The sequence below is a fragment of the Acomys minous genome (assembly GCF_964271855.1).
Source record: "Acomys minous genome assembly, chromosome: 18".
NCBI classification, from domain to species: domain Eukaryota; kingdom Metazoa; phylum Chordata; class Mammalia; order Rodentia; family Muridae; genus Acomys; species Acomys minous.
In genome coordinates, this window is record NC_140501.1 from 65,059,613 (window position 1) to 65,084,667 (window position 25,055).

Below are 25,055 nucleotides of genomic sequence, written 5' to 3' on the forward strand. Positions count from 1 at the left end.
CCTCAGACTGCACCCAGGGGCTACCATGAATAGCTGCTGACATCCAACCGTAAAGGAGAGGGCAGAAGTGAGGGTCCAGGGGTGCCCAAAGGCTCCCACTCCCTCAGCGAAACACAGCCTGATTTCCTGAAAAACCCCTGTTAAAGGATGAAGGGACATATTAGAAAAGTCACATGCTGGACACTTTACGTCTGCGTCCTCTCCTCAGACGCTCAGATCCCCCCACCCGTCTCTCAAACTACTTTCTTGCCTGGACACCTTCACAGTCTTTCTGCTCACCTAGAAGAAGTTAGGCATCCGTTCGTCCGTGTCCACTTATGTTTGGGGACCAAAGTGCCCTGACCATCTTTGTTTTGTGCTGGTGACCCTGGATAGGGGTCCTAGCCACTCACTCTTGAGCAGGGTCAAGCGGCCAGATCCTGTCCCCAGGACTAGCGTCTGGAGGACAGGAAGTCTTGTTTAGTGACCAACCACCTCCAGCCACTCTGGAGAATTCTTGCTTCAGATGTACCTGGAAACTTTTGTTCTAATGGAGTCTCAGTATGTTCAAGGTTTCCAGCCGGGGCACTGCTTTACTGCCAAGGCCAGAGCCAACACCATTTCATCCTGTGTTTACCCAGAAACTCTCACTGACCTGTGCCACCTCTCCCCTGGGGGGGGGGCTGTAGGTAACTCAGCTGTAAGGTGGGGAAGGGGCTGGAACAAACACTCTCCCGCCAGGTAGTCCTGGGAAATAAATGCCTGAGCAACCCTGCGATGTCTCAAAGCCTGCAGTTGACAAAGGTCCATAAATAAGGCTTCAGATGTTCGCTTCTAAAGAGGTTTCGACTAAGCTCAACGTCAATTATGAGCTTTAAAAAGCAGTCATTTGTTAAACCTAAACACTGGGAAAACACTACAGCTTCCCACCTCTGTTGAACTCTTTCTAAATACCAGCGGACGTCCACCACCACTTCCACCCCGCCACCTCCGAGGAAGAAGACAGGTCTCCCTCAGCCCTCTGAGAATCTCCAATGTGTATCTCTTCAAAGGGCCGCGAAGAGAGGTGACTAGAGGGAGGCCGGCAGGAAGGGTACACGGGGTCACGAGCTCGGGTTGAGCTGAAACTCCACGGCTTAGGGCTGTTACTGCTCCGCTAGGAGCGAGGACAAACCTGGAGAGAAACAGGCCCAGACTGGCAAAGGAGGCTAAAAAGGCGGCGCAACCGGCCAGCCTAGGATCTGGAGCCAGACGGTCAGGCTTCGCGGCTCTCTCGCCAGGGCCAGGATCTTTGTTCAACACCAGACTCCAAGCCTGTCCCCCTCTGGACCTCCCCAGCTCACTCCCGCCGCCCTCTGCAAAGCCAGCCCGGTGAAACCGCCTGGACCCCAGCGAGGCGGAAACAGCACGTTCCCTCCCTTGGGAAAGACAGATGTGGGGCTAATGAAAGGGAGGCAGGGAGAGGCGTGGGGCTGGCAGGGGAGAGCGGGGGCGTGGCGGGCAGAGCCCAGCTCCCCAGATCGCGCAGACCAGACCACCCGCCGGTCTGCCGCGCGGTCCCGAGGAAGAAGGTGCGGGGGAGAGGCCGGGGCTGGGGCGTGCGTTCGGCCCGAGGGTCGGGAGCTGAAATTCAACACCTCCTCGGAAAAGGACCGTCCCTTCTTCCGCAGCTTCCCCCTTCCCCCTCTTCTCTTAATCCCCTGGACTGTGCCCCTCGCGAGAGGAGTGGGCCCAGGGGGAGGAGAGCGAGCTTGCTTGGGGGGAGCCGGAGGCCAGGCAGGGGAGGGAAGGGACGCGGCGAGCGAGGGGTGAGCCGGGCCACGCGCGACCCCGGACCTTTTCTAGCCCTCAGTTGTCCCCCACCTCGACCCCAGACGAGCCCATAGGACCGCTCCCCCCTTCTCTGCTCTCTTTGCTCTGGGGCCTTTTTCTTCGTTTTCCCAAGACACCTGAAGCTTCCCTAAACTCTGGGGCGCGCCGAGAGCCCGGGCCAGGGTTTGTGAGCGGGGACTGGGGCCCGCGGGGTACCCCCGGGGAAAGGGTGGCGCGCGCGCTTGGGCGCTGAGACTGAGAGGTGCCTGGCGGCCACCCCGAAGACCCGGCAGTGCTGAAAACGAGTGTGGCCGAAAGAGAGCCCGCCTCGGCGCGGGCCTGGGCAGAAAGCCCAGCTCCACCGCCACGCGCTCTTAGGCCTTTGGCGCTGACTTGAGCGAGTTTGGGGACACGCAGCTCAGTTCTCGCTCCTCCTCCTTCCCCGCGGGTCCCGCCGCAGTGCCCCAGCAGCCACGACCACAGCCCAGGGAGCACTGCTCTGCGCCGCTGGGGGAGGGTTGGTCCCTTGGAGTTGCTCATCCAGCCCAACCACTCGGACAGCTTCTCCCAACCCTCGGGGCTAGCCTGAGCTGCCCGGAGAGACGTCGAAAACAGCCACGGCTCCTTCCTCTTTGCCCGGGATGTGAGCTTTTGGCCCATGTGTGTCCAGGAGGTCTCTGCAGTCTAAAGCGGCAACTGTGGGGGGCCTAGTGGCCCCGGGAGACCCTGGGGACAGTTAGAGCGCGCCCCTTGGATGAGGTCCCGCAGCGACGCCCAAGCCCGCCCCACTCCTCCTCCTGCCTGGCCAAGCTGCCTCCCATTTGGAAAGTTTTGTGGGCTTTCTTTCTCTTCCTCCAACTTTGGGGGAGGCATCTCCTCGAGCGCCACAGCTTGAGGTGACCTTCTGGTTTGGAGGCCGGGAACCATGGTGTGGGGCAGCCATCGCTAAGTCAGCGAAAACTGAGCCTGGCCTGAAGCAGGCGACGCTGGAGGCCAGAGCCATGGCCATTGCCACGTCGGTGAGTCCACCAGGGAAAGGAGGCTTGCCAGGCAAAGACCTCCAACCTCCTCTATGGCACTGTACTGTCGCGTTTATTTCTACCCACTCTGTGTGATCTCCTCACCCAGAAGCAGCTTCCTGCTCTCTCTCTTTTGTTTCCTTTCTCCCTCTCCCTCTCACCCCCTGTGCCTTCTGGTTCTGGGTTGGCCCCTCCTCCTCCTCTCTCCCTGTTCTCTTTCTTTACAGTAGCTGCATAGATGGAAGGGAAGGGGGTGGGGGGGGATGTAACCCCATCCTATCTGGCCTTTTCTGGGTGGGAACAGATGGCCACTGGTGGTTGGCAGGGGCTTGTAATTGGGAAGTAAGAAAAAGGAGCATTCTGGCAAAGACCAGGCAGCCCAAGGAAAATGGAAGGCCAAAGCAGCCCAACTCTCGAGGGTTGGGGGAACTGGAGGAAACGCCCACAGGCACGTGGACAGGCCGGGGGAGATAATATAGAGGAGGGGAGATGATGTCAGCCCGCCCCAGGCCACTTTCTGGGGTCTGGAGACAAAAGGAAGGGACAGTTGGCGTGTTGGGATTGCGGGAGGAGGGCCTACCAGAAAGTGCAGTGGCACACTGCCACCCCCCAAATAAACCAGCCATTGCCTCACAAGTCAGCTGGAGACAGAGCAGGGGCGATCACACCCATTATCCATCATTCTATCAGCAGCTCGGGCCTGGGTTTAGGCAGACGGCAAAGCCTGTGGCCCCATTGGATAGAATTCAAACCCAACACAGGGAGGAGCCATCCAGCCCCGCCTCCACTTTCTGTCTTGGAGTCTGCAGAACAAATCCATTCCTTCTCAAGGCTTCTTTCTCCAGCCCTTGCTGGGCATTCCCCGGGGAAACCCAGGCTGCCACCTCTGCTTTCCTGCACTCTGGCTGCTGGAAGAAAAGGTCTGAAAGTGAAAGGAAGGCGTGGAGCTGAGCCACAGGATCCCCCTGAGCACCCCTCTCGAGAGTGGGTCCCATTTTCATTCCTTAGATGAAACCTTTTAGTCCTCTGGAGGCAGGCAGGGTGCCTTTAGGAGTGCCAGGGTGCTGGAGTTACTGTCACTTTTGAAGTCCAGAAGGTGGAGGTGGGAGGGGTGTTTATGCTATTGAAACTCACACACAGATCATAACAGTAGTAATATTGAATAGTTCACACACCTGGCCCTCCGCTAACCTTTGTCTCGATCCTTTGATGCATTGTTTCATGCAGCTCTCAACTTTATGAGGACATGTTATCATCCAAAAGTAGGTATTTGGCTATAGGTTGGAAATTCCACAAAAGAGGACACTACAGTACAGGGATGTTTAAAAACACCTTAAAGACATCTAAGCAAGCCCAAGTCCACCTGCACTTAGGACTTTGTCTTTCTTTCTTTCTTTTTTTAATATTTTATTTAATTTTAACTTATGTGCATTGGTGTGAGGGTGTTAGATCTTGGCGTTACAGACAGTTGTGAGCTGCCATGTGGGTGCTGGGAATTGAACCCGGGTCCTTTGGAAGAGCAGGCAGTGCTCTTAACCACTGAGCCATCTCTCCAGCCACAGGACTTTGTCTTTCATCTCTGGCTAGATCCAAACTACTGGTTTCTGGTTTTTGGTTAGAAGGAAAGGTGTAGGGCACAGCTGGGGACGTGGCTCGGTCAGGAAAGTGCTTGCTCTATAGACTAAGGACCCTGAGTTTGATCCCCAGTGGGCACATAGAAAGCTGTGTGCCAGGATGCTCACCTTTAACCCCAGCACTGGGGAGGATCCCAGAGGCTTATGGACCAGCTAGTCCAGCCGAATCAGTGAGTTTAAGGTTCAGACTCTCTCAGAATTAAAATAAAGGAGACTGTGATTGAGGAAGATGCCCACCATCAACCGCTGGCCTCTACATGCACGCATGCGCGCGCACACATGAAAGAGAAGGAGTGTGCAGAGCAGAGCAGCAATCCGTGTTATCTGTTTCGCGTGCTTTCTTTCTGTGGACCGTGTTTGTTAGAAGTCACAGTATAATCAGAAGTAGTGTGGTGAGGGCCAGGCATGTAGCTTAGCGGTAGACATTTGCCTGACATGCAAAGGGACCTGAGTTTGAACCCGGCACCTTGAGGAAGGAAGGGTGGATGGCTGTTTGGGAGCAAAAGAAAGGGCACAGGGGCTGGACAGCTTGCTTCCGAGCCAAAGCAGGATCCCAGGGGAACAGCACATCTGCGAGCGAGCTGGCATCCTTCTCCCCTACGGTCCAGTAGCATCCCACTGTAGCTGGAGATTTATTTGTTCACATGATGATGATAATGATGATGACTTTTTTTCCCTAGTACTAGAGGTTGAACTAATGCATCACACATGTAGGCAAGTGTTCTATCTCTGAGCTACAAACTCATACTCGGCCTTTTTTGGTTGTTGTTGTTTTCTTTTCTTTTTCTTTTTCTTTTGAGGCATAGTATTATGTAGCTCAGACTGGCCGGCCCTGATGCTCCTGCCTCTACTTCCCAAGTGCAGAGATAACAGGTTTGTGCCACCACAACCAAAGTGGCTAAAGATAGACCCCAGGGCTTTGTGGATGCCAAGGGGATCACTCCACCCACTGAGTTACAGCCCCAGTCTCCCTGGCCTTCTTTTCTTTTTCATTTTGAGATTGGATCTTAACTAAGTTGCCCAGACTGGTCTCAAACTTTCAATCCTCCCAGTTGGTTGAGATTGTGAGCCTCTACCACCAGACTCAGTTTAACTAAATCCTTTTTATTTTTTTATTAATTTATTCATACTACATCTCAATTGTTATCCCATCCCTTGTATCCTCCCATTCCTCCCTCCTTCCCGCTTTCCCCTTACTCCCCTCCCCTATGACTGTGACTGAGGGGGACCTCTTTCCCTTATATATGCTCATAGGGTATCAAGTTTCTTCTTGGTAGACTAAATATTGTTATTTGTTTAATTATGTATATGTGTGTATCTGTGTGGGGGCCTGCACACATGAGTACAGGCGCTCACAGAGTCTAGAGATGTTGGACCCCTTTGAAGTAAAGTTACTGGCAGTTGTGACCATGCAGTATGGCTGCCGAGAGCCGAAACTTGGGTTTCTAAGGAAGAAGAGTATCCACTTGTAACCGCTGAGCCCTCTCTTCAGCCCCTGACTGAGGACTTTTAGCTTACACACTCCCCATGGCTGCCTGGCCAGCAGTGTCTAACTGGCTGCTCCACAGTGTTTCTGGGTGAGCCACAGCTGCTTGGGATCCTACTGGCAGGCAGTTGTTCAGCAACCAACACTGAAGCCAAATGTGCTCTGATATTCTGAGTGGAATAAGCTCGGTGCTTACCAAAAGACCTGATGAAGGAAGAGCAGTAAGAAAGAGTCAGAGCTGAGGAGTCTGTATAAACACCTTTTACTCGCCTCGGGGTCGCTGTCCCTCTCTACTGCTGTACTAGTTTGTTTGTTTGATTTTGGTTTTTTGAGTCAGGGTCTCTCTGTGTAGCTTTGGCTGTCCTGGACTCGCTTTGTAGACCAGGCTGGCCTCGAACTCCCAGCGATCCGCCTGCCTCTGCCTCCCCAGTGCTGGGTGCTGCTGTACTAGTGAAATGAGAGTTTAAACTAGAAGGACAAGGGAGGCCTAGTGAGGTGGCTTTGTAGGCAAAAGTTGCCAAGCCCCAGGACCCACGTTCGATCTCCAGAACCCACATGGAGGGAGGAGAGAACATCCTCCTGAAAGTTAGCCTCTGAGCTCCCCATATACCCTGCCGCAACGCATGCACACAGACAAAACAATGTTTTTTAAAAACTGCACTGGTTGTAGGCGGGCAACAGAGGGCGCTCTAGAGCTCAGCCTTCTGCATCAACCATGTGCGCCTGGACCATGCATAAACCTGTGCCCCAGTTTTCCTCCTAACATGGAGATTATGAGAATTAGATTTGATATAAAGACTTAAAGTCTCTAGACTCTTTGTGTTTATGACTGGGTGCCTGAGCTCATATGAGCCCTCAATGGGAAAAACTTGGGTTCCTGCCTGGACAGACCCGGAAGTAGATAGTCTACACTGCAGGCTGGCTGCAAACCTGCTTCGGCTCCCCCAACTGCTGGGATTACAAGCACGAGCCATCACCCCCAGCTCTGCTCTGAAGACACTACGGCATATACACACTTCTCCAGGCTTCTTGAAGCCTCTTCTGGTAGAACTATTTGTTCAGGCTAGGAACAAAGCAATGGTTTCTATTTGTTTTCTTTCTCAAGTATGCCTTAGCACTCGCTCTAAAAGAGGCTTCCTCCAGGCTCCCTCAGAAAGATGAGCCTCTGCAGTTGCTCAGTCTAACCTCTTAGTTGGGGGAGTCCTCAATGGAGGACAGAGGGAACACAAGAGATTCGTGTGCATTGGCCAGTTCTGAGTGGGACCCCCACAGGGGCCATGGGGTACAGCAGCCTCTGTTCTTACAGGGCTTTACACCGTGATAGCAGAACGTGATGGTAGCAGAACCTAAGTAATAAAAAGTGTTTGGAAGGAAACAGCGGGTGGATACAGATGCAGGATGTGACGGCAAAGAAGAGTAAAGAAAAGGCCCCTGCGGGGAGACATTTTCTTAGAACCGAGGGATGCAAAAGGATCAGATGACGTCAGGAAACCGTACTTGGGGTAGAGGAAGTGTAAGTGCAAAGGCGCTAAGATGGATAAGAGCTGGGCCAACGAATGAGAAGGAAAAGGGGCGTGTCCTCCATGATGCTAGTCGGGCAACACCCAATCAGGAGCGGTTGAGTCGGGAGTGAGGTTTGTTTTTGTTTTTAAGTTCGAGGCTGATCTAGTTTCTCTATGACCTGATTGCGTGTGTAAGAATTCTTCTCCCCTCACCTCCCCCCACCAGGCCCAGCTCGCCCGGGCACTGTACGACAACACTGCTGAGTCCCCCCAGGAGCTGTCATTCCGCCGAGGGGACGTTCTGCGGGTACTGCAGAGGGAAGGTGCCGGTGGACTAGACGGCTGGTGCCTTTGCTCCCTGCATGGCCAGCAGGGCATTGTACCTGCTAACAGAGTGAAACTCCTTCCTGCTAGCCCAGCACCCAAGCCTGGCCTCTCCCCAGCACCTCCCACCCAACCTGGCTCGTCCTGTCCCACCCCAGAGCGTGGCAGTGAGGAGCAGGAGGTAAGAACTAGGGCCCCTCATCCCAGGCCCGGCAGTTTTTGCCTCCTGGGGGGGGGGGTGCTGGGGATAGGCTTGTGGGGTGATCCTTGGGGGCGGGTACCTCGACCTTTTGATGACTGATGTCTGCCCATCACCTGCTTTTGTAAGCTCTGCACGGGGAGTGTGGAGGGAGGAGGCTAGGAAGTCTGTAAGTTCCTGAGGTACATACCTGTTTCAGTGACTTCCACTCCTGGCACACCTGCCTCTTCATCCCCTAGGTGTATGTGGTACCACCACCAGCTCGACCCTGCCCTGCCTCAGGACCTCCAGCTAGATGCTCTTCATCCTCTCCTGACTCCATTTACAAAGTCCCTAGAATCAATGGGACACAGCTGACTGCCCCCAGAGACGTGTCCGAGGTGAGAGAGCTCTGTGTGTCTTCTTCGGTTAGGGCCAGAATTCTCAGGGGCGGCCTACGGCTGAGCCGAAGGCTAACACGGATCCCTCCTTCCAGGTCTATGATGTGCCTCCCAGCATCCTCCGGACTCCCTCCAACTGTCCCTATGACTCCCCGGCTTCCTTTTCCTGCCCTCTGACCCCAGTTGTCCCACAGCCCCCCGGAGAGGATGAAGCGCCCTATGATGTGCCTCTTGCCTCGAAACCCCCTGCAGAGCCGGAGCTGGACCTGGAGTGGGAAGGGGGGCGGGAACCAGGGCCTCCCCTGTATGCTGCCCCTTCAAACCTGAAACGGGCCTCCGCGCTCCTCAACCTGTACGAAGCCCCTGAGGAACTACTGGCAAACGGGGAAAGCAGGGACGCGGATGAAGGCATCTACGATGTGCCGCTGCTGGGCCCAGAGTCCCCGTCTCCAGAGCCCCTGGGGGGTCCTTCCTCCACCGACCTGGATACCGTGGCCCAGCTTCTCACCAGAAGCCCTCCACCCCAACACAGACCCAGGCTGCCCTCCACCGAGAGCCTGTCCCGCCGCCCTCTGCCTGCCCTGCCTGTCTCTGAGGCCCCCACTCCTTCTCCAGCTCCCTCTCCTGCCCCAGGTCGAAAGGGCAGCATCCAGGACAGGCCTCTCCCGCCTCCCCCACCCTGCCTGCCTGGTTATGGGGGCCTCAAACCTGAGGGAGAATCAGAGCGCAGGGAGGTAGACGAAGACCCATCCGGCCCTCACAACGAGTATGAAGGTATCCCGGCGGCTGAGGAATATGACTATGTGCACTTGAAGGTGAGACCCTGGGCAACCTCGCCCAAAAGGGTCCTCTTCCTATGTCTTTCCCTTTCTCCTGGCCTTCCGCCCCGTAGCCTGGGACTCCAGCAGTTGCCCACACCACGTGAGTGAGCGCTGCATAGCAGCGTGCCCTAATCCCAGCGTGGAGCTGAGCAGCTGTCCCCTGCAGTGCTAAAGGGCTGCTAGCTCCTGAAGGAGGGAACCTAGGGAGGGCCCAGAGGCCATGGGGGGGGGGGGGGGCTGCGTTCCCGTTCCTTTCCTTAGCGCTGAGGCGTGATCCCTCTGCAGGGTGTGGACAAAGCTCAGAGTTCTAGACCCGTGGATAAAGCTTTCCCGGCGGATCCTGAGAGGGGGCAGGCGGAACAGAAGGTAAGCCTGGAGGGGTGTGCCGGAGAAGAGGGGCTGGACCTTAAAGGAACGGATGGGTATTCTTAACCAAACCTTCCGGGAGACGGAGGGGGTGGGGGGTGGGGGTAAGGACGGAGCAGAGAGAACAGAGAGGAGTTGGAAGTCAGCAGAAAGTGCTGGAGTATGGAAGGGCTTATTGGGAATGTAGGAAGACAGGAAAGAATGTGCTGGAAAGAAGTCAGGTAGCCAGGAGAGCAGAAAGAATTTCTGGGCGATGGATCAAAGCTGGCCAGGTGACTTCTCTCCAGCAGTGAATTCCTGGGTTCCTAAGAGACTGACCCCTAAGCTGGTCTCCGCCACCGAGTAACCTGGGGTTCTGTGGCAATAGCTCTATCTTTCTGGACCTCGAAAGTGAGGCAGTTTCCTCCACCCTGTTTACACCTGATCTTAGCCAAAGGCCAGAGGGCACAGTACAGTATCCCTCATTCGTCAGCTAGCTCCCTAGCAGCCCCCACTCATCAGGTGTTTCCCAAGCACTGGGTCCTGTGCTAGGAAGGCACAGTAGCAGGCAATGCTCACACGGAGCTTACACCAAATGCAGTACACTATGCTAAGCCTGTTCAACACTTCATCTCCGTTAGTGTTTGCAGTAGCTTTCTGAGCTACAGGCTGGACCTGCGCTGTCTAATACAGTTCCCGCATGCGGCTTTTGTGCACTTGGAATGTGGCTAATCTGAATTAAAACGTGATATGTATCAGAGTCCGGCGAGATGCTTCAGTGGGTGAAAGCTTTTGCTGCCAAGGCTCATGAGTTGGATCCTTAGGACTCACAGGGTGGAAAGGGAGAACAGATTCTCCATAAGGTGTCTTTTGACCTCCACATACGTGCGGTGGTGTGTTTGTAACACATACACACACACACTAATTGTTTAAAAATTCAAATACATATCAGGGTTGTTGTTTTTTTAATTTGTATTTTCAGGTAGGATCTCACTATGTAGCCTTGACTAACTTTAAACTCAAAGTAGTCCCCTGTCTCAGGCTCCCAAATCCCAGAGTTACTGGTGTGAGCAACTATGCCCACCTCAGTTCATATGAACATAATTCAATTGGTCACATATGGATGTTTTGACTTTTTAAACATTTGGGTGTGGATAACATTTTTACTTTTGCTGTTGTTGTTTGTTTTTCGAGACTGAGTTTCTCTGCATAGCCCTGGCTGTTCTGAAACTTGTTTTATAGACCAGGCTGGCCTCAAACTCATAGAGATCTGCCTGCCCCTGCCTCCCAAATGCTGGGATTAAAGGCATATACCACTACTGCCAGCTACATTTTTACTTCTTTAATGTGGCTATTTTTTTTTTTAAGTAAAATATGGCTTGTGCTGTGTTTATGTTGGACAGTATAGAGCTATGCTGCCTGGTTTCTTTGCTTTGCTTGCTGCAATTTGTCCCCACAATGCTGGCCTTCCAGGTGCAGACCTTATACGTGCTAGGCTAGTCTAGAAGGCAGCGCCCCGTCTCCAGCACTAGGCTGCTCTGCGATAAGGAGCCAGAAAAGCTCAGAGACTTCTCTGACGTTGCCTGAGAGTATTTGAATGCAGATCTTTCTGGAATCAACTCTGGAGACTTTGCTGCTGCCTCTGACAGTGAGAAAAACTACAGGGATTGCACTCAATAAAGAAAAACAGGGGGAGGGAGAAGCAAGAGAGGAAGTGGCATGATGACTTTGGCCTCACTCATCCTCTTCTTGCTCTGCAGGAAGTTCCGTCCCCAGAGGAGCCACTGGTCCTATCCACTGGAGACCTGCAACTTCTGCACTTCTACGCAGGACAGTGCCAGAGCCACTACTCAGCTCTGCAGAACGCTGTGGCAGCTCTCATGTCCAGCACCCAGGCCAACCAGCCGCCATGTCTCTTCGTGCCCCACGGCAAGCGAGTGGTGGTGGCTGCTCACCGCCTGGTGTTTGTTGGGGATACCCTGGGCCGGCTAGCCGCCTCTGCACCTCTGCGAGCACAGGTCGGGGCTGCAGGTACAATGCTAGGCCAAACTTTGAGAGCCACTGTGCTTGCTGTCAAGGGGGCTGCCTTAGGTTACCCATCAGACACTGCGGTCCAAGAGATGGCACGCTGTGTAGCAGAGCTTGCAGGGCAGGCCCTACGCTTTACCACCCTGCTCGCCGGCCTCCTCCCCTGAGGGCCTGTTGGTACAGCCTTAGCCTCCCTGCCCAACGGAGCCCTGATCTGAGTTGAAGGTGGCTAGAAGGCTGTGCTTGAGAGAAAGAGGAGTCTCCCCCCCACCCCTTTCATCTCTTTCGGTCATCTTAGCCACTCACCCAGGCATCTCTTCCCCGATACCTACTGCTTTTTGTATGAGCCATTTTGTATAAATTATTTATATTTAATATTTCTTGCTTTGTTCAGACAGGCATCAGGCCATCTGGGGTGGGACTAGGCTCCCCTCGTCGTCCTGGGGTGGAGGTTGCTGTACTGCCTTCTGCCTTTGGGAGTTTGGAACACAGAGAATCAGGTGCCTGCTGACACTTAGGGGTCACACAGAGCCCCTCTCCTGTTTCTTGCCTGAAGATGACCAGCACCTCGCTCTCTTCTGAGAGTGGGGGCGGGGGGGGGCAGTAATCGCCCAGAATGTAATAGTCAGTGAAACGGTAGAGAGATCCCTCCCAAGTCAGGCCAGCTGGCCGCAGGCATGGCGTGCACCTCAATAAACCCTGCCATATGGTCTCCTGATTTTGCTTCTTGAAAGACTGGTGGGGGGCGGGGACGCCTGACACCCCTCCCCAGTCCTGTGGAGCGCACAATATGAAGTGTAATTTTGTGTAATTTTGCTCCCTAAACCTATTCAATAGGCTTGTCCCTGCCTCCTGCAGTGGTCCAGGTAAAGTCCTAAAGACAGTAAACACACTCTTCCAGCAAAACTGGAGTACATATCAAGTCAGTTGCCGTGAGTGCATCTGAAAAAGAGCCAGGAAGGCTGGGAAGTGATGCCTGAGCTGACACAGCATCGAGGAACCAATAAGAGTCTATGACTAGTGTCACGCAGACTTCGTTGTCACACGATGTCATTAAACAGGTACAGATGTGGAAAATTTGATCACAACAGCCTCAAAAGGTACCTCCTTCAAGAGCATCCCAAGCAGAAAGTTGCCCCTCAGTTTCCCACCTCAGGCCAACTGAAGCCAACCTAACAGCTGCTGCTGACTGCTCTGGCTTCCACCACATGGAGAAGCTGGGACCCGCAGGTGAATGTGAAAGGTTACAAGTCCTCAGGATGCTGAGGAGATTCCAGCCCATGCCTCTGTGACGTTCAGCCCAGCCATTAACTGCAGGAAAGTAGCCAGTATCTCTTTCGTTCTGCTTTCCCCAAACCCTGGATTGGAGACCAGGCCAGGGCACCTCAAGTTTCCTTGAACTGTAGCCAGGTGAGGTGGCACACACCTGCAATCCCAACACTCAGGAGGCAGAGGCAGGTGGATCTCTGTGAGACTGAGGCCAGCCTGGTTTACAAAGCGAGTCCAGGACAAGGAAGGCTACACAGAGAAACCCTGTCTCAGAAAAAGAAAAAGAAAAAAAAAATTCCTTGGACCTTGGCACCCCTGTGCATTTGCCTCTTTGATTTTAAGCATCTTCCTCATCCTACTTAAGGGAAAACATTTTCAGATTGGGGGCCAACAAATTTACCCCCATATATATATATATATACATTGAAGGCCATTCCCGTCGTCCAGATAAGCTTGTCAGAGAGAACCCCAGATCTGGAAAAAGGGGTCTTCAGTTCAAACCTTAGACGTGTCATGTATTTGTGTGTCTGTAAGTCACCCGAGCCCCTCATGTCTTCAGCGTTAGTGTGAGGGGATCAAACTGATCTTACAGGACTTTTGAAAACAAGAAAATGTTTAAATTCAAGCAGTTATTAAGCCGGGCTAGCACACACCTTTAATCCCGGCGCTTGGGAAGTAGAGACAGGTGGATTTCTGCGCCCGGTCAACATAACGAAACCGTGTCCCGGGAAACAGACAAAAGTTAAGGAATGAATTGCCCCCAGATAAAGAGAAGGATGGAGTCCCGGTGAATTCAGGCCGCGAGGAACAAACAGTGATTCTGAAGAGACACGGCCTGGTGGCCTTAGAGGGCGCGCATCGGAGAAGGGTTCTCTGAGTTTCGGAAATCTCTGAACAGAGGCAGTAATGAAACTGGTTCTGTGGCGTAGACTTCGTCCGCTGTGGCCCCTAGGAGGAAATGAAAGATTTCTTTACAAGACTTGATACTCCTTTCCGGAAAGGACTTTACCTGGGCTTGAGGGCGAAAACCTATCAAGCATTATATCCCTAGTGTGTGCGCGCACACGTGTGCACACCTGGGTATCTGGTTGACAACAATGGTTCAGGGGTCTGGGTGGCACCAAGATTGTGCATTTCTAGCAATCTCTTAAGTGGCGTGGGCACTGCGGGTCTGTCAGCCACACTGCATAGGAAGTCTGGGGTTTAAGAGAGGTGCCCCCCCACAAGTCAAAGATGTCTGGCCTGCCAGCCAAAGCAGGAGGGGCCCTTAGAGATGCTCCGCTGGGCATAGGAAGCGGCTTGTGCAAATGCCCTGTGATGCCGGCAAAACAGGCCAGCCAGCCAGGGGGTTAGGATGAGAAGAAATGGAGTATGGCTCCTGGGAGCAGTGGCCAGGCATGTAGGCCCACGCGTGCATTGTCTGGGCTATTTTTCTTGGTTGGACAAGTCATTGAAGGCAGTTGAGCAGGAAAGAGACACAATTGGACCTCCATTTGGGGGCCCTGGCAAGGTGGTTGGTTCAGCACACAAGCCTGGAAATCACTGCCTTCTCCAGAACCCGGGAGAAGGTGGGCGGCGAGGACCCCCAAGTTATCCTCTGGCTTCTGACATACGCAGCCTGGCATGCACTTACACACTAAGACACTTTTACAAACACCTGCATTTTTTTTCTTTCTTTTTGTTGTTTGTTTTTTCGAGACAGGGTTTCTCTATGTTAGCTTTGGCTGTCCTAGACTCGCTTTGTAGACCAGGGTAGCCTCGAACTCACAGGGCTCTTCCTGCCTCTGCCTCCCAAGTGCTAGAATTAAAGGGGTGCACCACCACACCCACCTCTGCATTTAAAAAAAAAAAAAGATTGCCCGGCATGGTGGCACATGCCTTTTAATCTCAGCGCTCGGGAGGCAGATGCAGGTGGATCACTGTGAGTTCGAGGCCAGCCTGGTCTACAAAGGGAGTCCAGGACAGCCAAGGCTACACAGAGAAACCCTGTCTCAAAAAAAAAAAAAAAAAAAAAAAAAAGATCACTCCATCTGCACAGTGAGTAACAGATGCGGAGGAACACAGTGGAACTGAGAGTACCACAGGCCACCTCAGTGAGAGCAACCATAGAGGTAGTTAACAAAAGTAGAGTTTTGTAAGGGACTTGAGGTGAGACAGGAGCACACACAGAACATCTGACCAGAGGTGAGGGTGCCAATCCCTCAAAGAGAGAAGCACCAGCGGACACCCAGATTATGTGGAGGATGTCCTCTTGAAGTCCATAAGAGACATTCCAGGTTATGAGGGCTACCAAGAAGCTGCTTCACCGACCCAGGACTGTGAGAAGAGGCGGAAACGAGAATCGAGTGTGTGTTCCCTGACTTGACGGTGTCTAATGTGCACAGCACGGAGGTAATGGTGTGAGAGCATTAACACGGAGAACAGGCTGAAGAAGAGGAGGCTCATGTGACTGCCGTGGGGAAAAAAACCGAGCAGGAGAAAAAGCCAGAGGTGAGATTTGGCAGTCAAGAGAGGAAGTTTAGAAGAGGTGGTCAACAGTGCCAAATGTTGCTGGAAAATGGTGATTCAACCAAGTTGGGCGTGGGGAAAGCCAGAGAGACCTGTCCCCCTGATCTGAAGCTAGGGAGCCAAGCGCGGTGCCAACCGGTTCCTCCATCTGCATAAACCATACTGCAATTACTGAAGTACGCGGCTGCCTCCTATAGAAACCACCTCTAACGGTATCTTGTCCATCCTTTAATCTTCCAGGCCTCTCACACTGCCTGGGATACAGTAGGCACTTAATAGGTTGTATTCATAACATTAATGTGGAGGGAGGGAGAGTGGGTGGGTGAATGAGTGACGGGGTAGGATTAGAACGAGCAGGAATCTCAGGCGTTTGCTCTAGCTACCTACCTACTTTTTTTTTTTTTTTTTTTGATTTTTTTTTTAAACCGCAGTGGCCTGCAGCCCCCAGAAACAAACGACAGAGACCCCAACCCATCCTTCCACGGGGGCCCTGGCCCCCCTTTATCTCTGACGAACAGTCTGGACCCAGGTTCTGCTGACGTTTGAAGGGGAGGAGAGTCTGGAGGAAGGGGAGGGGAAAGCAGCGCAGAGACGGTAGAGACGGAGGAGGCGCCCGCGGCTGCAGAGCTGCAGAGCGGGGTCTCCTGGCCCTCCGCGTCCCTGCCCTCCGCACACAGCTGGGCCTGACAACAGTTTATTCTTTCGGCGCGGCCCACAGGGCCCCCTGCGGTCGGCAAGCTGGCTCCCCGAGTAGCCACCGGGACCCCCGAGCCCAATGGCGGGGGCGGCAGCAAAATCGACAGCACCGTGGAGATCGCCCCCAACGCCAATGGAGTAAGTGTCTGCGCCCAGGGGGCTCCGCCGACCTCTCCCCGCCCGCGCCGTGCGCCCCGCCTCCCACCCGCGGCCTCCCCCGCATCACCTTCTCTTCCCCCCCCCCACCCCCGCCCCTCGCCGCAGCAGGTCGGGAGCCTCGGAGATGCGGTGCCCCCGGAGCAGCTGCAGGGTGAGCGGGAGCGCCGGCGGGAGGGGGAGGGCGACGCGCTGGGCAGCAGCAGCCTGTCGCTGGCCGCGCCCCCGGGCCCCCTCAGCTTCGAGGCTCTGCTCGCCCAGGTGGGGGCGCTGGGTGGCGGCCAGCAGCTGCAGCTCGGCCTGTGCTGCCTGCCCGTGCTCTTCGTGGCGCTGGGCATGGCCTCGGACCCCATCTTCACGCTGGCACCCCCGCTGCACTGCCACTATGGCGCCTTGCCCCCCAACGCTTCGGGCTGGGAGCAGCCCCCCAACGCCAGCGGCGTCAGCGTCGCCAGCGCGGCCCTAGCAGCCAGCGCCGCCAGCAGAGTCGCCACCAGTACCAGTACCGACCCCTCGTGCAGTGGCTTCGCCCCGCCGGACTTCAACCACTGCCTGAAGGGCTGGGACTATAACGGACTGCCCGTGCTCACCACCAACGCCATCGGCCAGGTGAGGCGGCCGGGAGGGACCTGGAGTGGGAGCGGGCCAGGGCAGCGAGGACCTGGCCTCATGCGACTGCACCACTCTCACGTCCCCAGTGGGATCTGGTGTGTGACCTGGGATGGCAGGTGATCCTGGAGCAGATCCTCTTCATCTTGGGCTTTGCTTCCGGCTACCTGTTCCTCGGTTACCCCTCGGACAGGTGAGGACTGCTGTGTGCTAGAGCTGATACAAGAGAGGGCTTGCTGGCAGAACTAGCCCAAGCCGAGTGACAAGGATGGTTCTAATGACCGTGCTCTGCAGTCTCCTCTGGACTTCTTTTTAACTCCTGTTTCATACCCCATCAAGAAATATACCTTCTAGACTCACTTCCACACAAGGAAGTGACCTCACACTGGTGACCTATGACCCTGTCAGTAGTGCTCTCGTCTCCAAAGTTAGCAATGGCTTCCTGAACCTTTAAAACCTGTCTCCACATGTCATCTTCTGCCCCCCACCCCTTTGTTGCCCTTTTTATTCCCAGCCACCTTCCTTTCTTTGCGGGCTAATAGGTTCATCTCCACCGGCTAATAGTCTACCCAGCGGCCACGGTCCTAAAACTTAATCCGATTCCCAAATATCAACAGCCCGGTTCCCACCGACCAATGATTCAGCTTCACAAACAGACGACCCCATCTCTGACCAGTGGCCCCATCCCCCACAGTTGTTAACTATCTCCGCAACCAACTCTCTGAAGTAACTGGCGCTTCCATGCCTACCACCCAATAGTCCTATCTTTGTGGCTGGCCGGGGCATTCAGATCCTCTCGGACCAAAGGCCCATCCTGCCTCCTAGTAACCCTTTGGGAAGGGTTACTAGGGTCGCCTCTTGCTTCTGAAAACCAGGACCGCTAAGCGATTCCCAGATTAATAGTTCAAAACAATGGTCAGGTTCCTTAAACCCGATAGCCATCCTCACTGCTTAATAATCACATATACCCGGGCTGGAGAGATGGCTCAGTGGTTAAGAGCACTGGCTGCTCTTCCAAAGGACCCGGGTTCAACTCCAAGCACTCACATGGCAGCTCACAACTGCCTATAACTCCAGTTCCAAGTGATCTGACGCCCTCAAACCAGTGAGCATAAAATAAAAATTAAATAAATTATTTTTTTAAAAAAATAGTCACATATGCCCGTGGGCCAACGATCCTCAGCCCACAGGTAAGTGCCCTGTCCCCAAGCATTGGTAGTCTCATTGCTGTCAAATAATGGCCTCATTCCCAGTGATGGATAATTTAGTCTCCTAAAGTCAGAAGCCTTAACCACATTAGTCAAATCAGCTCATCTTCATTAAAAAAAACAAAAACAAAAAAACAAAAAACAGCCTTACCCAAATGCCTTATTCCTCATCACGTACACCCCCCCCCCCAGTTCAAAGGGCCATCGACCTTGTCCTCATCCCCCGTAGCCCATTACCTGTCTCCCAGCATTCAGTAGCTCTGTCCTTGCTGGCTCGGGATCAGTAACCATCAGCAGTTACCAATAACTATCACCGTCAGTCCCGTCTCCCTACCTCCCTCTCCTTAGTGTCTCTTTTCATGGATTAATCTGTTTGTTCCCCCATTGGCACCCACCCACCTACACTAAGACCCTCAACTGTTCCATCACTAAAGACCAGCTCTCCAAAAACACATTCTGATCCCCGTGCATGGATGGACCCGTTACTGGACCAGTAAGCTCCTCCTGATCAGCGGCCCGCTCCACCCTGCTACCCTTATGTGCAATTGGATCTTTGTGAAACAGTAGTCTCCTTCCCAAAGGGCAACGGCTACATCTTCACTGACAAGTAAATGCTATTTGCATGTACGAATGGCCACTGGTTACCTCCCGGCTCAGGAAGCTCCCGTTGCATAGCTGAATGACAGTGCCCTCAGCCTCCCACCCAGCCTTCACCATCTGGCCATCTGAGTAAGGCAAGATCTATGCCCCCCCCACCAATGCCTCTCTCAACCAACAAGGATGAAGGTTCCAGACCCCCTAAGCAGGGTCTCATTCTGCCCCCTCGTAGTTGGTCTCGGGGCCCATGGTTAAACGTCCTAATCTCTGATGGAAAGCCTTGTCCCCAGGAGCCACGGTTCCCGCCCATAAAACCGTAGCTGCACCCATTGCCCAGTATATAAATGCATCATGTATATAAATGCATCATGTATATAAATGCATCATGTATGTAAATGCATCATGTATGTAAATACATCATGTATGTAAATACATCATGTATGTAAATGCATCGTGTATGTAAATACATCATGTATGTAAATGCATCATGTATGTAAATGCATCATGTATGTAAATGCATCATGTATGTATAGCCCTCATCCCTATCCTCTGCCATCTTTTCTTTCTCTCTCTCTCTTTCTTTTTAGTTTTAGACAGGTTCTATTTGTGTACTAGTCTTGGCTGCCCTAGAACTCCTGAGGCTGGCCTCGAAAACACAAGAAGTCCTCCCTGCCTCTGCCTCCCCAACTCTGCCATCTTTTTTAGCTTCAGTACAACTCTTGCTCCCTGAACCTCAGCCTCCTGCTAGCTTTGAAGTAGACAGCTAGGACCTCACCGGTCCCTCCTCCATCCGGGTGTCTGGGTGGCCACAAGCTCTCCTTACTTTCCAGGTTTGGCCGTCGCGGAATTGTGCTGCTGACCTTGGGGCTTGTGGGCCCCTGTGGGGTGGGAGGAGCTGCTGCAGGCTCCTCCACTGGCATTATGGCTCTTCGATTCCTCCTGGGCTTCCTGCTAGCTGGTGTTGACCTTGGTGTCTACCTGATGCGTAAGTGGCACCGTGCCCGAGACCTCGGTCCCAAATTTCAGCTGTCCTTCTGCTCAGGCTTTTTAAAAGAGTCCAGGCAGGGGTCCTCTTCTTCCCACACTGCCCTCCCACTTGCCCTGATCTTTAAAGTCCTGACCTTATGTCTGTCAGAGAATAGTGCCTCGTTTTAAAATTGAAATGTTGGTCACGTAGTATGCACATCACATCGTATAGCTGCCATCCCAGTACTAGGAGGCTCTAGCAGAAAGGTTGTGGGCCCAGGTGTGGCCCGGGCTACACTGTGAGACCTTGTCTCAACCCCACCCTACACGAAATCCTGAGAAGCTTGTGTGACCTTGGACAAAGGTCACATGAAGGTCAAATAAGAGGACCCAGTGTAAAAGGACCTGTAAACCAGGAATGCGGAGCCCTGCTAGGTTTAAGGAGGAGAGGGTGTTTATAGCCTTTTCCTCCGGGCCACTCAGAGGTTAGCCTGTGGGAGGGGATGGTTAGCAGCTTCTGCCGAGGGCCTGACCTAGCTCTCTGTCCTTTCTCCTGTCCCTCCCTCTCTCCTCTTCTCTCTCACACCTCCTTACCTTCCTGGCCTCCCCTCCCTTCATCCCTCCTGTATCTCCAGGCCTGGAGCTGTGCGATCCAACCCAGAGGCTTCGGGTGGCCCTGGCAGGGGAGTTGGTAGGGGTGGGAGGGCACTTCCTGTTCCTGGGCCTGGCCCTTGTCTCTAAGGACTGGCGATTTCTGCAGCGCATGATCACGGCTCCCTGCATCCTCTTCCTGTTTTACGGGTTAGTATTGCCTTCACCTGTGGCCTGGTGGCTCCCATTTCTACCTCCAGCGTAGCCCGTAGCTCTCCTCTCCATCAACTGCCCATCCCCCAGAGGTGGTAGTTTGCCATCCCCGGGTGCAGAGAAAGGCAGCATTATGATACACTCTTCCGCCCTGCCCGTAGCTGGCCCGGCCTGTTTCTGGAGTCCGCGCGGTGGCTGATAGTAAAACGGCAGATTGAAGAAGCTCAGTCTGTGCTGAGGATCCTAGCTGAGCGGAACCGGCCCCATGGGCAGATGCTGGGAGAAGAGGCCCAGGAAGCCTTACAGGGTGAGAAGCAAAGGGGTCCCTCTGCGGGATGACCTTTGCATGGTAGCTGGGCCCCCTCCAAGGGTCTCTACGGTGTGGGAAACCCTGGCGGGCGAAGGTGGCTGCAGAGGGAGGAGGGGGGGGTATCTTGGCTTTTTCTTTCTTTCTTTCTTTTTTATTTATTTATTTTTTTATTTATTTGTTTACTTATTTTTGGTTTTTCGAGACAGGGTTTCTCTGTGTAGCCTTGGCTGTCCTGCACTTGCTTTGTAGACCAGGCTGGCCTCGAACTCACAGAGATCCGCCTGCCTCTGCCTCCCCAGTGCTGGGATCAAAGGCGTGCGCCACCACGCCCGGCACCTCGGCTTTTTCTAATAGCTCCTCTCTTTTCCCCCCAAAGAACTGGAGAATACCTGCCCTCTCCCTGCAACGTCCGCCTTTTCCTTGGCCTCCCTCCTCAACTACCGCAACATCTGGAAAAACCTGCTTATCCTGGGCTTCACCAAGTGAGCCTGGCTGTCTGAGCTGAGGGCCAGGCCAGTAGCTGGGCTGGGGGCCGGTTGGATGGGGACAGCCTCTTGAAACCCTGCAGAGAGAAAGCCGTCCGCGGGAGGCTGTGGGGTTGGGATTCAGGCGCTGTTCTTCGCCCCCCTCCCGCCCCCCCCCACCCTTTGTGCAGCTTCATCGCCCATGCCATTCGCCACTGCTACCAGCCCGTGGGAGGAGGAGGAGGGAGCCCATCGGACTTCTACTTGTGCTCTCTGCTGGCCAGCGGCACGGCGGCCCTGGCCTGTGTCTTCCTGGGGGTCACCGTGGACCGTTTCGGCCGCCGGGGCATCCTGCTTCTCTCAATGACTCTCACGGGCATTGCATCGCTGGTCCTGCTGGGCCTGTGGGATTGTGAGCATCTTCTCTTCTCCACATTGTAGGCTCAGTGAGGGAACCCCAACAGGTGTCACAGAAAGGCAGAGGCCTTTCCAAAACCCAGACCCTCCCCCAGATGTCTGTCAGGCTGTGTGAGCTTGTCTATGCCTTCATTCCGTTACTGAATGCCCAGGGTCTAAACAGCATGAGACAGAGGGCTTGAGAGCCGAGAGGATGGCACCCGAGGCCAGGCCAGGTGTGAGAGCCGAGAGGATGGCATCCGAGGCCAGGCCAGGTGTGAGAGCCGAGAGGATGGCATCCGAGGCCAGGCCAGGTGTGACAGCCGAGAGGATGGCATCCGAGGCCAGGCCAGGTGTGAGAGCCGAGAGGATGGCATCCGAGGCCGGGCCAGGTGTGAGAGCCGAGAGGATGGCATCCGAGGCCAGGCCAGGTGTGAGAGCCAAGAGGATGGCATCCGAGGCCAGGCCAGGTGTGAGAGCCGAGAGGATGGCATCCGAGGCCAGGCCAGGTGTGAGAGCCGAGAGGATGGCATCCGAGGCCAGGCCAGGTGTGAGAGCCGAGAGGATGGCATCCGAGGCCGGGCCAGGTGTGAGAGCCGAGAGGATGGCATCCGAGGCCGGGCCAGGTGTGAGAGCCGAGAGGATGGCATCCGAGGCCAGGCCAGGTGTGAGAGCCAAGAGGATGGCATCCGAGGCCAGGCCAGGTGTGAGAGCCGAGAGGATGGCATCCGAGGCTAGGCCAGGTGTGAGAGCCGAGAGGATGGCATCCGAGGCCAGGCCAGGTGTCTGGTCCCCCCACCCCTCCATTCATATCATCCCTTTTGGTCCTCCAGATCTGAACGATGCTGCCATCACCACCTTCTCTGTCCTTGGACTCTTCTCCTCCCAAGCTTCTGCCCTCCTTAGTACCCTCCTTGCTGCCGAAGTCATCCCGACCACTGTCCGGTGAGAGCAGGGGTGGTGATGCCAGGGGAAGGGGCAGGGCCAGCCAGACCTTGCAGCCTTTGGCTGAGGTAAAGAGCTGAAGGGTGCAAATGAAGTTCTGAGGTGAGGCCTCGCAGCTGCCAGCTCAGTGCCTCACCTCCGTGTTCCTCAGGGGCCGTGGCCTGGGCCTGATCATGGCACTTGGGGCTCTCGGGGGCCTGAGTAGCCCAGCTCAGCGCCTCCACATGGGCCATGGAGCCTTCCTGCAGCATGTGGTCCTGGCGGCCTGTGCCCTCCTGTGCATCCTCAGTATCATGCTGCTGCCAGAGACCAAGCGCAAGCTTCTGCCTGAGGTACTCCGGGATGGGGAACTGTGCCGCCGGCCTTCCCTGCTGAGGCAGCCACCTCCTAACCGCTGTGACCATGTCCCGCTGCTAGCCACTCCTAACCCTGCCCTCTGAGCAGCCTCTGAGCTTGGTGGGAGGCTGGCCACACAGAAAGGGTGACAAAGGGCCCTAGCAAGACAGACAGGAAGGCAAGGCCGCCCCCACACAAAAGGTTCAGAGGCGCCTCATGCCAGCCACCTAGGAGAGCTCAGAGGGCTGCTCCCAAGCCCGTTCCCTTCCCCGCAGCTTTACGTTCAAGTCATCAGCAAGTCTGGGCAGGGGGAGAGGCCACCACACTATAACCATTAGGTCTGGGCTCACTCCTGTGCCCCGGGGCATCTTCCCAGACCTCAGTCCTTCTCGCTCTTTCGTTCTGTTTCAATAAAAGACATTTTGAATAAATGAGCACATCATAGCCTGGACTTCCCTCCCTTATGTTGTCCTTTTTTTTTTTTTTTTTAAGATTTACTTATTTATTATGTATACAATGTTCTGTCTGCATGTACAGAGGGCACCAGATCTCATTACAGATGGTTAAGAGCCACCATGTGGTTGCTGGGAATTGACCTCAGGACCTTTGGAAGAGCAGCCAGTGCTCTTACACTCTGGGCCATCTCTCTAGCCCCCTTATGTGGTCCTTTTACCTCTTGGGGAAAGCCTTTCCTCAGTGTAACACAAACCACTAACATCATCATCTTTCTCACCGGGCCCTGCCCTGAAGTATCTGTTTATAAGCGAGAACCAACACCCTCTGCCTGCTCCATGCCAGGACCTTGCTAGGCGCTTCACACACTTTGTCTCACACACAACAACTGCAAGGTAGGTGTTTGGAGCAATTAAAGTTTTGTTGTTGGGAGCTATAAAATTAGCTTGAGCCGGCCAGTCGTGGCGCACGCCTTTAATCCCAGCACTCAGGAGGCAGAGGCAGGGGGATTGCAGTGAGTTCGAGGCCAGCCTGGTCTACAAAGCAAGTCCAGGACAGCCAAGGCTACACAGAGAAACCCTGTCTGGAAAAAAAAACAGAAAAAGAAAAGAAAATTAGCTTGAGACTGGGTGTGGCGGTGTACACCTTTAATCCTAGCACTCAGGAGGCAGAGGCAGGCAGATCTCTGTGAGTTCGAGGCCAGCCTGGTCTACAGAGTGAGTCCAGGACAGCCAGAGTGACACAGAGAAACCCTGTCTTGGGGGGAAGAATTAACTTGAGGAGCTGGCAAGATGGTTCAGTGTTGCTGATCTTCCAGAGGACCTGAGCTTGGTTCCCAGCAGGCTCATATGTCTTGTCTGCTCACAACAACCTGTAACTCCAGCTCCAGGAAACTTAACACCCTCCCAAAGCACCTGCACGCACATCTGTACACTACAGTGCCTGTGCATTGAGATGATAATAGTTAATTGACCTTGGTGCACTTAAGGGGTTAATCGGATGTGGAGCAGGTTGAAGTGAGAGCACAGGCAGGCCTCTGCGTGGATCCAGAAGGACTGCTTCCGGGAAGCCCCATGCAAGTTCCTCCCCAGCAAACATGCGGTTTTCTAGCTTAAGCGGCAGCATGACGCCCTAAGACCGAAGGTCATGAGGAAGGAAAGAAAACTGAGCAGACAGAACGGGACTAGATGTTTAAAGATGAGCAATGGTTGCCTCCCGTAGTAGACTGTGCTCACGGGCTTGATAACTTGCCCACAGTTACACTCTAGGGGAGGTCCAGCGAGCGCTCTGGTGGGCACAGTGGTACGTACCTTTCATGGCGGCTGTTGGGAGGCAGAGGCAGGAAAATCTCTGAGTTGGAGGCTAGTCTGCTCTACCTAGTGAGTTCCAGACCAGCTAGAGCCTACGGAGCGGGACCCTGTACAAAACAAAACAAAACCCACCAAAGCCAAAAGGGACAGGAAAGGACAAAAAGGAGAAGGTGACGTGACCGGAGCTCGTCGCGGCACTCCAGCCACCTGCCCCCTAAACGCTGGACACTCCCCTTGGCAGTGAGGAAGGAGTCTCCTGGCACTCTCAGGGAGTAGCTGGAGGAAGCTGCAGCCTGGTTGGTGGGGTGCTTTCTTAGCATACCCTAACCTGAAGTGTGAACCTCTGCCCGTGCAGTGTATGCCCCCCTAATCTCTGCACTCGGGAGGGGAAGGCAAGAGGGTCAAAAGGACAAGGAAATTGCCCAGTTCCATCCAGAGTTCAAGGCTGGTCTGGAGCGCGTGAAAGAAGCACTGTCTCAAAAGCAAAACTCAGGACAAC

The 25,055-nt window shown here is 54.3% G+C and overlaps 2 protein-coding genes across 7 annotated transcripts; both read left to right on the forward strand.

Moving 5' to 3' along the window:
* Window positions 1-1,218: 1,218 nt before the first annotated feature.
* Window positions 1,219-15,994, forward strand: EFS (embryonal Fyn-associated substrate). Of its 5 annotated transcripts, none has more exons than XR_014776527.1 (8): window positions 1,219-2,810; window positions 7,659-7,937; window positions 8,195-8,335; window positions 8,431-9,150; window positions 9,442-9,522; window positions 11,262-11,532; window positions 12,591-15,518; window positions 15,738-15,994. XR_014776527.1 is itself a non-coding variant. In XM_084767786.1 (7 exons), exons 1-7 carry the CDS (start codon window positions 2,793-2,795, stop codon window positions 12,692-12,694), a joined length of 1,614 nt encoding a protein of 537 aa, XP_084623912.1. In that variant the 5' UTR covers window positions 1,219-2,792; the 3' UTR covers window positions 12,695-15,994. The 5 variants fall into 5 exon arrangements, 3 of the variants coding, with proteins under 3 accessions (XP_084623912.1, XP_084623913.1, XP_084623911.1); XR_014776528.1 differs by having other exon boundaries at window positions 12,591-15,288; XM_084767786.1 differs by having other exon boundaries at window positions 12,591-15,994.
* A 4-nt stretch (window positions 15,995-15,998) lies between these two features.
* SLC22A17 (solute carrier family 22 member 17) lies at window positions 15,999-23,244 on the forward strand. 2 transcript variants are annotated; one of them, XM_084767788.1, is made up of 10 exons: window positions 15,999-16,140; window positions 16,267-16,767; window positions 16,857-16,960; window positions 19,403-19,557; window positions 20,174-20,339; window positions 20,504-20,649; window positions 21,029-21,134; window positions 21,308-21,528; window positions 22,346-22,457; window positions 22,609-23,244. In XM_084767788.1, the coding sequence occupies exons 2-10, from the start codon at window positions 16,495-16,497 to the stop codon at window positions 22,895-22,897; spliced, it is 1,572 nt and encodes a 523-aa protein (XP_084623914.1). In that variant the 5' UTR covers window positions 15,999-16,140; window positions 16,267-16,494; the 3' UTR covers window positions 22,898-23,244. The 2 variants fall into 2 exon arrangements, with proteins under 2 accessions (XP_084623914.1, XP_084623915.1); XM_084767789.1 differs by having other exon boundaries at window positions 16,009-16,140; window positions 16,270-16,767.
* Window positions 23,245-25,055: the final 1,811 nt, after the last annotated feature.

Bases quoted from the DNA above. Each gene is read 5' to 3' on its own strand.
- EFS (XM_084767785.1), top strand. The intron at 7,938-8,194 runs GTAAGAACTAGG...TTCATCCCCTAG, and splicing joins GTGGCAGTGAGGAGCAGGAG to GTGTATGTGGTACCACCACC. The intron at 8,336-8,430 runs GTGAGAGAGCTC...CCCTCCTTCCAG, and splicing joins CCCCCAGAGACGTGTCCGAG to GTCTATGATGTGCCTCCCAG.
- SLC22A17 (XM_084767788.1), top strand. From the start codon at position 16,495: ATGGCCTCGGACCCCATCTTCACGCTGGCACCCCCGCTGCACTGCCAC. The intron at 19,558-20,173 runs GTAAGTGGCACC...CTGTATCTCCAG, and splicing joins CCTTGGTGTCTACCTGATGC to GCCTGGAGCTGTGCGATCCA. The intron at 20,340-20,503 runs GTTAGTATTGCC...CCCTGCCCGTAG, and splicing joins ATCCTCTTCCTGTTTTACGG to CTGGCCCGGCCTGTTTCTGG.